The 12515-nt window shown below is 39.6% G+C and overlaps 1 protein-coding gene across 2 annotated transcripts; it reads left to right on the top strand.

The window, feature by feature from the left end:
• The first annotated feature begins 2 nt into the window (after positions 1 to 2).
• On the top strand, positions 3 to 12282 carry LOC306849385 (E3 ubiquitin-protein ligase ARK2C-like). 2 transcript variants are annotated; one of them, XM_079384348.1, is made up of 8 exons: positions 3 to 192; positions 4533 to 4842; positions 6815 to 6949; positions 7032 to 7155; positions 7723 to 7827; positions 7927 to 8022; positions 8952 to 9055; positions 9142 to 12282. In XM_079384348.1, exons 1-8 carry the CDS (start codon positions 132 to 134, stop codon positions 9257 to 9259), a joined length of 1053 nt encoding a protein of 350 aa, XP_079240474.1. In that variant the 5' UTR covers positions 3 to 131; the 3' UTR covers positions 9260 to 12282. The 2 variants fall into 2 exon arrangements, with proteins under 2 accessions (XP_079240474.1, XP_079240475.1); XM_079384349.1 differs by having other exon boundaries at positions 19 to 192; positions 6818 to 6949.
• Positions 12283 to 12515: the final 233 nt, after the last annotated feature.

The raw sequence follows: 12515 nt of genomic DNA, 5'->3' as shown, positions 1-12515 counted from the left end.
TTGTTGGCGAATCGAACGCCGCCGCCGCTGTTCTTTGTCCTCGCGGTGACTGACTGCATATGATCCCGCTGAATGTACATTATTTATTCATCCGTTTACAGTCTGTATTCATCAAACAGAAGATCTGAAGGATGGTGTTAGTTCATGTCGGATATTTGGTTCTTCCTGTCTTTGGCTCAGTGAGAAATAGAGGTATTTATAACACATTATTTCACGATCAGATCACATCTAAGGGCCTTTGCTTGTTTAATGCATGATTATTAAACCCCACGACTGATCTATATGCTGCTATAGGTCCTCACTGCGGACATACTCAATAAAAAACAGGTGATTTGGTATTCTTAATTGTTTTTTTTAGCGAGTCAGAGGTTTGATTCGGATCTGAGGTAATCTGTTAGCTAGCCGAGGGACGCTTTCCGCGTCAGATTTCACTTTAAAATGCTTTTAAAAGCAATCAGTTGGTTTATGTGAAGGATATTCGGTTTATCTGACAGATTGTCGATTCGTTTTATCGTGTATTTGAGCGCTGTATGTATTTGTTGAGGTTTATTTGTGAGGTTTGGTTCTTACCTCAGAAAGCTAAAGATGCTAATTCAGGCCTGAGCTTAACGGACAACAAACAAAACACCAGTTCAGTTATTAACTAGAGTCTTGTAATACTCATTTGTATTAAATTTATGAATGAAACCAGTGTTTTGGCTAGGTTTGTGTCAGCCTCAGAATTAAAGTGTCTGCAGTTCATCAATGTGTCGATTATTTGTGAGCAATTATCGTTCTGGAACACAATCTTAATCATTTCCAGCAGCGTGCTGATTATCTAATGAGGAAACACACGAAACTAGTGCTAACTTTACCTCCATCACTGATTTCATAAAGCTTTTTTGATTTCTGTTTCTGATCTTCTGTCTCATAGTTTGATTTCATGTGCTTTATTTCTGTTCTTATCTCCTGTCTCATAGTCTATGGAGGCTGAATCTACATTCTGCATTATCAGATCATTGTGTTTTAATGATCATCTGTGTTCTGATCCCTCCTCATTTCCTATTTCCATCAGAAGACGACAAACATCTCAGATCTGCTCCCTTCCTGAGAACAAACACACACTAAAACCAGAGCTAACACATTTAGTGCATAAACTACTGTCTGTATGTCAAGTGCTGTAGTTTAACCCACATCAGTAGCTCTAGAAGAGACTCATGTATGTCCCATCCAGCTTTGGTAGTCAACATGTATGTAAATTCCTGTAAAATGGATGCATTTTGTGCTTGGATGATCCCACAAACCTTTAGCTGTCACCTGCATAACGTGTGCTTCATTCATCGCCCTTCTGATTTTACACGATCATTCACAATCATGTTTTGAGGAAAAGCAAAAAAACAACAGACAAAAACACCAAAAGTAGTAACACGCCAACTAACTAATGATTGGCTCCAATTGCATGGAATCCGATGTCCAAATTGTGTCCAAAATGTCATCCATTTGGCAGGGATGTTGATTTCCTGCACTGCTACTGAAATCCTCTATTAGAGCAATGCAAATGTCTATTGTTTGGTTGTGGTTTCTCTACCTTTTGTTCTGGTAATAGACTTCAGTGCATGAATCACATTATTATTCATTTTATTTTGATTCTACATTGAATAGACTCCAATGTAATCTTTCTGTAGTAAAGATGTACCCTGCTGTACTGTAACGTGCTGTAGCCGATGCATCTGCTCATTGGATGTTGCTTTTGTTCTGTTAACCCTGTACTGAGCATGGTGGGCCTTGCTATTGGTCAATGTTGTTTTATTTGTTGCATGGACTTATGACACAAATCCACATATACTAATATTTTTCAATAAAGAATATAGTATTTTTCCTAACCTCCAGTGTGCTTCTTGCTGATTTCCATTTATTGTCTCCCCCCACCTCCTCCCTCTGCTGTGACCGATAGACTGATTTCCTCGCTTTTTTCATCATGAAACCTCAATGAGTTGATCTGTGGTCATTTACGCTCATCACTGAGGCACTTGAAGGTGCAGTGTGCGTTCACGATAACCGTAGATGTCCACAATGAGATCCAACTAGATCCATTTCCAATTACAGTCTGCACCTTTAAGTCTCCTCGCGGTAAATGATCCGGATGCAATGTAAACGTCTCTGTGGTGTGTCCAGGAATCCACACATTTGATCTCTGTGATTGAATCTTTTCTCACTAACACAACGAGCCATGGGCACGTCCCATTTCTCTGTGTGACGATGACACATTACACATGATTTCGTCTGGTGATTTAGGCTTATGTGTTTTCGATTCCTTCATTCTGAAGTCTGTGTGTATCTGCCAGCAGAAAGTAGAGTGGAGAGATGGGTAATTCTGCTTTTCTGTGTCTCAGTTTTTCCCATTTTTACTATGATATAGTTTTCTTTCTCATAAATGAATACTCAAGTGTTCTCAAACCCATAAAGTGGTGCATTGATTCATTTCCTCATTCATTTGCTGTCTTGTAAGTAGCCAGCAGATAACTCCATCACAACACCACAAACTCAGTCTCAATCCATATTTCAAACATTCACCTGTCTTTCATTATTAATTCTGTGAAACATCAGTATCAGTAGTAGTTCTGAATGAAGGACATTTAACTTCTATGCAGCCTATTTCATGTGAAGTTTGCCTTTTGCAACAGGAGTTACAGTCATGCCAGGACATTTTATTGAATGCAATAGTTGCTCTATAAATTAATGTTCACATGTCAGCTCATAATAAAGCATGCTAACTGCATGTCTTGCCCCTGCACCAACAAAAGCCTTGGGTTCCTGTGATTTCTGCTGCTTCTGATGTTATTTTGCGTCTATGCACCAAATTCAATGTTTAGAGTTGAAGGGTTAATCACTCCACTTGGATAAATCACAGTAATCACATGTTCCTAAGGGTAAAGAGTCAGTCCTAGAACAACATTCCTATCAACCAAACAGATTTCAGACTCATTCCTAACTCTGTCACTTCAGGAGTGGGCAATGGATGAGATCTGGACTATAACTGTTGTTCCAGAACCAACAGAGGATGTTGATTCAGGAAGATGTCCTACTTCATGTCCATTGAGATGTCATTAGCTTTGAGATTTTGTTTTGCCAGCACATGGATATTGCTTTGGAAAATAGTTCCCACACACATATCCAAAGTTCTGTCATTAGAAAACCCAAATCCCGTCATTGATAATGCATGACAGGCTAACAGCTCACATTGAAATACAGCAGCTTCGGTCTAAATCCAGAGCACTGTGAGACGTTTACTGCTCGCTTAGACATTTGGCTGAGAACCTAAAGCAGCTGTGGATTCCTTCAGCTGTCCAGGATCTCCATCTCGCAGTCTACTTTTGGTAGTCACTAAATAACTAGGCCATTCACATCTGGTGGGCCGAGGTGAAGAGACACTTCTGTTCACACAGCTGTAGAATATGGTTGATATATGCATGATTATTTCCCCCAAAAACAGTTAAACAGCCAATTTCATTGGACAACTCAATCTCAAGTCAGTCAGGAAAAGTTAATACTTAAGAAAAGTCATTGATAGATCAGATCATGTTATCCATCAGGATGTTCTACCAATCCTTGGCCTACGGTTAGTGCTCTATATTTGTTTTATTGCTTTGTAACATTACCAATGTAATCTTTATCTTTAGGTTTGCAATTATTGGCTTGGGAACTAGTTGGAAACCACAGTTTGGTTTCCAAAAGAGCAACATTTCTACAATGAAAGTGATACCTGAAAAGTTCAGTGACCTGTTGGAAAACTTTTTAGACTAGTTTTACAAGATAGCCATCAAACGTTTCTCCCAAGATTGGTTGTACTTTTTAAGATCAGTTACTTATGCCTGATGAAGGTCATAGGACCGAAACATTGTGAATAAATCTATTTTTGATACGTTTGCAAGTATGGTGTGGGATTTATTTGTAATCGCTTTGATCAGTTATTTAAAAAGGTAGACTTGTCTAATTTGAACCCAAAATGTAAAACAGGCTTGGCTAACAGCTAGTTGGTAAGACTAGTTAAGACAAGTGTTTATGCAACTGGCCACATGACTCATAACTAGTTGAAGTATATGCCATGTAAACTAGACTTGTGTATCATGCAATTGGAAATATGACTATTTAAGATGAAAAAAAAATAGAGGTATTGTACTGTAGAGTGACAAAGTGCTTGGATTGAAGGAAAAATAAACTAAATTGGCCAAAATTGAACCACAAAATGTGAGAGGTCGAACTAGCTGCAAGTCTTGATATTTACATGAATTAGTGAAGGGCACTGACTTCAGTTACCTGTTCATACTGTCTATGGTATATAGTAAGTTAAACACTAACTGTGTGAATAATAGCATCCCAAACCAAAAGATTAACGCAAACCCGCTGTTCAAACACAATCCGCTCATCTTCACTCTTCATTTCCCATCACACCCCACCGCTGATGATTGATTTCTTCAGGAGAGGGGGAAGGTCAGCGTCCAGCAGCGGCTTAATCCCATTCATAATTCGCTCTGATGTCATTGTTGTTGCAGGATCTCATTTTAACAGGCATCAGCACAGTCATGCTACCTCTTGCCGGCATTTCCACGTAGGCCCCCAGGCCCAGATCCCTGTTGATTTCCCAATGCCCCATCCAGGACAATCTCAGACGGGAATGAGCCATCACCTCGGCCCTGCGCACCAGCCAGCAGCGGCATTACATCCATCCCTCAACCACATACCAGCACCACCGTTCCAGGACATCCCGGCCCTGCCCTTCCTACCTCAGGCTTTACACCAGCAATACCTCATCCAGCAGCAGATCCTGGAGGCCCAGCACAGGAGGATACTTCCACAGCCCAGGTATGACAGCGTTTTCAACTCATAATCAACCATACTTCACAAGTTCGCCTGCCCATCCAGTCTTAAAGGGTTCGTTCACGAAATGAAAATTCTGTCATTAATTCCTCACCCTCATGTCGTTCCAAACCCGTAAGACCTTCGTTCATCTTCTGAACACAAATTAAGATATTTTTTATGAAATCCGAGAGCTCTCTGAACCTCCCATAGACAGCAACACAACTGTAATGTTCCCAGGTCCAGAAACGTAGTAAGGACATCGGTAAAACAGTCCATGTGACATCACTCAACTTCAATTTTGCGAAGCTGCAAGAATACTTTTTGTGCGCAAAGAAAACAAAAATAACAATTTAATTAACAATTCTTCTCTCCCGAGTTACATCTTCCGGCATTTTGAAGAGTACCCAAGAGCGTAATTGACGTAATCAGCGTTGTTTATGCTTAGGGTAAAGCGTGTGTATGTGTCGTGATACTCTCCAAAATGGTGGAAGACAGTAACTCGGGGGAGAAGAATAGTTGAATAAAGTCGTTATTTTTGTTTTCTTTGCGCACAAAAAGTATTCTCGTAGCTTCGCAAAATTGAAGTTGAGTGATGTCACATGGACTGTTTTAACGATGTCCTTGCTATGTTTCTGAGCCTTGATCGTGGTAGTATCCTTGCTGTCTATGAGAGAGGATCAGAGAGCTCTCAGATTTCATCAAAAATATCTTAATTTGTGTTCTGAAGTCTTACGGGTTTGTAAAGACAGGAGGGTGAATAATTAATGACAGATTTTTAATTTTGGGGTGAACTAACCCTTTAATACCATAGTTAATTGTTTTTTTCATAGTTTTTTTGAGAATTTGGGTTATTTGGCTTTTCTTAATGTATTGCTTCAGACTAGTGGAAAGAATGCATCCAAAAGACACTTAAGTGTGAGTTTTTCTCCTCTTCAGCAGCACTTACACCAAATTTTAGTTTTATTTTGGTCTATATTCTAAAGGTTTTACAGAGGGGTTTGATCAAATATCATTCACCAGGTTATCTTTCATTCCTAAAAGCTTTGTGAAAATGCATGTTTTTCCTCTCTTTTGACAGTATTTTTTTCTGAATTATGGAGTGAAAATCCAAAATCCACCCTGGAAAAGCCTTTGGGCCAGATTTACTTGCTTGCACCAGCGCAAACCGTCTTTTGGCATTAAAATAGTACTGTCAGGAGTTACTAAAGACGCGCAGTGAAGATTTAGCGCTGAAAAGGTGCACCTGACCTTACTGAATATGCATTTGTAGGAGTTTCCCTTTTAGATGCAAAATTTATGAGAGGAGAGTACTAAAATGAATCATGCAACGCAATTTACTAACGTTTGCGCTGGTAAAAATTACTGGTATTTGCGCCATTATTTAACACCCCCAAAAAAGCATCATAAGTAGATCACCTTCTGAGCAGAGTTACGATGCTTGGCCACATGTCACTTCACTTCAAAGATATTGCATCTTATTGTTCTTTAATATGCGCGTTGTCAGTAAATCATCCGCAGAAATTTCCACGCCCATCGGCGCTCTCGCGCTAATTTGCCCTGTTTAGTAAATCTGGCCCTTTAACTCTAATGTGTCAAAATCAAACAAGACTCTTTAACCTGGCCTTATCCAATGTTCAGATTTCTGTTCTGGAAATGTGTGCAAATGAGTGCCCATTTAAACATAAAATTTCAGAAAATTTAAAAAATAAATAATAAAAAAATAAAAATAAAATAAAAACATTTGAAATTCTTAATGTAATCAATCAACTGGGAAGTATGGTGATATCTATTAGTTTAATTTTGAACCCTATTCATCTGTAGTGTCCTGCCTTAATGCATCTTCCATGTTTTATTGAGAAGAATTCATCAGTTGTTATTTTCATATCAACATGTTTTTGTGGTATATTATTATAATCGATTCAAGCATTCATCCAGCTGGCTCTGGCTCTAATAGTTTGGTTGTGATTTCTCTCAGCAGACATGCTCCAGACCGAACCCTTCCCCATCCGCAGACGCTGCGGCCGCCATATGAATACCCAACATCCATTCACATTCCCCCACCGCCGCCGGTGCCGCAGCAGCCCCGCTATCTTGCCGAAGGAACAGACTGGTACGTCTGTATTCAGTGACTTGATAAACTAGTACTCTGTTTGGCTTTGATCAACTGACATCGTTCCTGTGTTTGCATTCAGGGATCTGAGTCTGGATCCAGGCCTGCCGCAGTACCACGTCTCTCCCCTCACTCAACATTATCAGCATTACCTGACCTCTCCACGACTGCACCACTTCCCCAGGAACACCACCTCAGCACAAGTGGTCAGTCTGAGCCTTCTGTACCCACTGCAATCCAGTGCTGGGGGTAATGCATTACAAGTAACGCGAGTCACGTAATCACTGCAAAAAACGATTCTCTTACTTAGTATTTTTGCCTTGTTTTCTAGTATAAATATCTAAACATTCTTGAATCAAGATGTATTTACTGTACAAGTAACATGACTTAAGATATTGTCTTGTTTTCTGTAATAAAATATAAAAATTGTGTTTTTGCTTTTTTATATTAAAAACAAACTAGCAAGCCCTGCCCAGATTGAAAAGGTAACTCAAAAGTAACGTAATGCATTACCTTTCCATAAAATAACTAAGTAACATAATTAGTTACTCTTTTAGGGAGTAACACAATATTGTAATGCATTACTTTTAAAAGTAACTGCAGCAATCAATCATGTTTTCATGTGTGCACGTGACGGATGCTTTATCTAAAGTAACTGACCAGTTCATGCATTCCCTGGGAATCAAATCAATGACCTTGGTGTTGCTAGTCCCACTGTTTAAGCACTTTTTCTCTTCTGCTTCATTGATGTTGATTAATGCTGTCCTTCACAGGTTGTCCATGAGATCAGAAACTATCCATATCCTCAGTTACATCTGCTGGCTCTCCAAAGCCTCAGTCCATCTCGCCATGCGTCTGCTGTGCGGGAGAGTTACGAGGTACCGTCACACTTGGTGTTCTTTATCACACATCTTCTGCTTCAGTTAATCATTCTCTCTCGTGTAATGTGACGTGTTTCTATGTGGTTTTGATTCCAGGAGCTCCTGCAGTTGGAGGACAGACTGGGCAATGTGAACAGAGGGGCTGTGCAGACCACCATTGAGAGGTTTACCTTTCCTCACAAGTATAAAAAGGTAAAACCACTTTAAAAAATCTTCCACCCACGTTATCTGTCAAGACTGTTGTGGGTCAACATTTGGTTACATCCTTGCATAATTATATTCCTTATCCTGCTGTTGTGTTGGGGTAAACTACTTCTTGATATTTTGTAAGTTTTTCTCAATGATAGCATGAATTTTCTCATTGGTCATGAGTTTGCATGCAATGATTCGACACACAGTTGTGTTTTGGAAAGGCTGTAGAAATGTTGGTTGCATCAATGGTATTGGGGTCAAATTGAGCCTCCATGCAATTCACCAACAATCAACACTTTGAACAAACCTACACCATTTTAAGATGCATATGATGTGGGTTTATAAGATGAAATCTGCTGGAGAATTACCAGACCTTTTATTAATGTTTTTATATGTGTGTCCCTGCAGCACAAAAGCAGTCATCAGTAACACAGGTATATTTGTAGAAATAGACAACAATACATTGTATGGATCAAAATTATACATTTCTCTTTTATGACAAAAATCATTAGGATATTAAGATCATGTTCCATGAAGATATTTAGTAAATTTCCTACAGTAAATATATCAAAACTTCATTTTTGATTAGTAATATGCATTGCTAAGAACTTCATTTGAACAACTTTAAAGAAGATTTTCTCAATATTTAGATTTTTTTGCTCCCTCAGATTCCAGATTTTCTAATAGTTGTATCTCAGACAAATATTGTCCGATCATAACAAACCATACATCAATGGAGAGATTATTTATTCAGCTTTCAGATGATGTATACATCTCAGTTGACCCTTATGAGTGGTTTTGTGGTCCAGGGTCACATGTGACTGTTTTACTCTTGGCTCCTGGTTGAACCTGTAATTTATGAAGTGCACGTTTCTTCTGGATTAAGAAGCATGTGCTAAAAGACTAATAACTGATCGTGTGATTTGTAGAGAAGACTTCTAGAGCTGAAGATTGGCATGGATGAAGAGGAGCTTGACACGGATGAGAAATGCACAATATGCCTCTCGATGCTTGAAGACGGAGAGGACGTCAGGTAGTTAGACGCTCTACTCATAACTCATTCAATGATGTAAACGGTTTAGTTATCTTTCAACAAATTCCTTGTTGTTCTTTCCCTAGGAGATTACCCTGCATGCACCTCTTCCATCAGGCTTGTGTTGACCAGTGGCTGGCAACCAATAAGAAGTGTCCCATCTGCAGGGTAGACATTGAGACGCAGTTGTCCCCCGATAGCTGATGTCTCGTGTAGCACTAGCTAAAAAAAGTCCTATTGTCTATCTTCGTCCCCTCGTGGGTACTTTGCCAAATGTGTGTCATCTCCATCACCTCTCACCTCTGACCTTTGCCTTCTGAGCCAACTGACGATGTAGAACAGGGAAGAAGAAGGAGTCCAGCACATGGAGAAGAACGAGTCTGTCGATGATGAAGATGGTTTCAGTCAAAGTGCTCTGTATGTGTGTGTGTTTAGGACGGCGAATGCCGCTCTGAATGATCTCAAATGAAGACCAACCAAATGTTCTCAGTGTTCAGTAGGTCACGCATTACAGCATGAACACCACAAAGTCCGACACATTACACGTGGTTGGTCATGAACTTTAAACGTGAATGAATCATTTATGAAAAAAAACAAACAACCAATGGGACTCAAAGACTGAGAGAAGCGTAAGAGTAGAACAATGAGCCTGTGTTTAAAAAAGCTCCGTCGTCGTGTCTGTAATTATCGGAGGTGATGCTTGACGTCTGTATGTAACCGTAAGGCCAGGCTTGATATGAACCGTGACAGTCCGCATTTTGTGCTCGTGATGCCTCCGACTCTTAGAAACGTATCCACCAAATGCATGTTGAAGCGAGAGGCCGGGGTTTTTCTGACAAGAGGTCGGCGTGCATGAGGACGTTTCCCGCGCGATATTCTACTAATCCTGAAGACACTGTGTTCTCGATGCGTCTCCGAAGTCACTACGAGTGAAATATGTACCTTAATGCCTGTAGCACAAGCACACGTTGAATAGTAACGGCATAACTCCATTTGCTCTGTGACTCGTGGTCTCGCTTGGTCGTAAAGCAGCATCTGTAGAGTCATAATGTGCATGAAACCTGTTTGCTGAGGACATGACAAGGGAGTAAAGCCATTTGTTTTATAGAAACCAAACATAACTTTTCTAAACTGTACTTCATGATCACTCTTCCTCGTTTGATTTCTTCTTTTGTTGCCAACCTGTGTGCGGGGCTGGTACAGCTTCTCGACATAAGTAGCTGCAATGCTGGAAAAAACAAACAAGTTATTTATTGTCGTCTTAATGTAGTTAGTGGTTATTTTTGTAAATGCACTCACTTTCTGATGAGGTCCTGTGATTGTTTCTCTTTCCCTGCTTTTGCATTTGCACTCAAGTTTCCTTGCGTAACGTGCACTCCATCCAAAAAAAAGAAGAAGAAATGGAAAACAAACAAGGGAACAGACTTTTTAACAGCACAGTTTCTTTGCGTAACGATAGTTGTTGCCTCACTGACCACTTTAAATGTACGTGACTGTTTTTTCGTAGCATTTCTGATGTGTTTGTAGTACGTTCGACGAACTTGCTTTCGAAACCTTTCCAGAATTCAAGCGTTCAGCCGCATGGAGGCCAAGGAGTTGGAAGCGTTTTCTTGTTTTCGGTCACCGTTTTGTAGCGTGTCAGTGTATCGCGTGATCTTCTTTCTCATCGTCCGTCTGCGTTTTATACTTTACACATGATATTGTGCGTCAAAATGCCTTAAGTATTTAACAATCATAATTTATGACTAACTTTACCTACTATGGGTGCGTGTTTAAGTTCTGAACTAGTATCGCAATGTAATCGGTCGGTTTATTTATTTACGTCAGCATAACGTGTGTATAAATACCTCATTGTGCTATACTTTCATGGGAGTGCTTTGCATGCGGTTGTACTTTAAGGGACATAAGTGTCAAAACAAGCTAAAATCCCTCCAAGGGCGTGCTGAAATGTGCTAGTATGTGGTGCTGTAGTTTTTTTGGTTACATTCCATTAATGCAATTTCAGCTGTGAGCTCGTAGGCAAACTGTTCAATGGACTGGAATTGTTTTGCATGTCTCTCCTGTTTTTGCACTCTCGGCACTGGCATCCTGCGAACATCGTCCGCTCGTCTCGTCGCTCTGAACCGAGCCGATGATTCCAGGCCGTGAATCTGTTTCAGAAGTGAGGAGTGAGTTCAGCGCTTACTGTGATTGATTATAGCTGCTTGTCTTGTGCCCATCTGGCTTTAACTTCCATTGTATGCTGTATTTTTAATCAGGATTTAAAGTGATGCTTATTTTTCCCATTAAGTAGCAGCTTTTCTTTACGTATCGGTACTTCATAAGAGGGGCTTTAAATGTCTGAATGCAGGTCGTGTTTTGTTACATTCTTGCGTAGCTGCCGTATGTTCGTCATATATTGTCAGGTTATTTAGCTTCCATCCCCTAAATATCAATCTGCCAATACAGTGTCGTGTTTTACGGTAGAAAACCCTACCGATACGGCAGATGACTCTTATTTCCGGCGAAATAAACGTTTTTCCTGCCATACGAAACACTCCTGTTATTTTCTACACACTTAGAAATCGTTGCACCGAGATAGACAAAAAAGAACAATGGCTTTATATTTTCTGATTTGTGTTTCTAGCCTGTGTAGCCTTAAAGTCTCTTGATTTGATCCATCTCTCCAGCAGATTTTGGACATAAGCAATAGTAGTGTCATGTTTCGCTAACAGACTGAACCGTAGATCCTAAAGCACAAGCTCTGTAATGCATGTCTTTCTCAGGTTTTAATATGCGTATGAGAATGGATACATATGTTAAAATATTTTACCATAAATATTTCTGATGTTTTTCTGCTGCTGACATAAAAAGAAAAAAGAAAAAAAATAGTTGAATAACCTGCCAGTGAAAGGGAAGTGGCTCTTTGTATAAGACACTGCTGTGTGCTGTTACTGCGCAATGTTTTCTGACATGAATATTTTATAGCTCAAGTAGAAAAATATGTATTGACAATATTTAAGCAATAGCTTGGTGATTATAATGTATGATAACTAGATAAGTGTATATTGCGTTAAAAAAAAGAAATCTTAGATTCACTTTTGGTGGATTTTGTACTGTATTTATTACTAATGATGATGCAAAAAGTTGCATAGCTTAACCCAAATTTTCTTTCTTTTTTAATTTCTTGTCTTGTATATGACCCTTTTTGTATGTGTTTTTTCAAATAAAATGTTGAAAATGCCTCAAAATATTTGTCATTGTTGTTTCATTAACTACACTGGGTCATGGTGACTATTAGATGGACTGATAGTGCTGCGGTCAAGAGCTGTTAAATCAGGAACTTGAACATATTTGCGTCCCAATACTTGTGGTCTTGGCCGCTTGAGAACACATACACACAACAGCCTCGGGTCAAAGGTTAGTGCACACTAGAGCCACAACATCTCTCAGGGTGCGTCTCAAATGTTCTCAATCTCAG

Source organism: Barbus barbus (assembly GCF_936440315.1).
Source record: "Barbus barbus genome assembly, chromosome: 29".
Taxonomy (NCBI): Eukaryota; Metazoa; Chordata; class Actinopteri; order Cypriniformes; family Cyprinidae; genus Barbus; species Barbus barbus.
The sequence above is the reverse complement of the archived record's forward strand: the minus strand, read 5'-3'. Positions and strand labels throughout refer to the sequence as shown.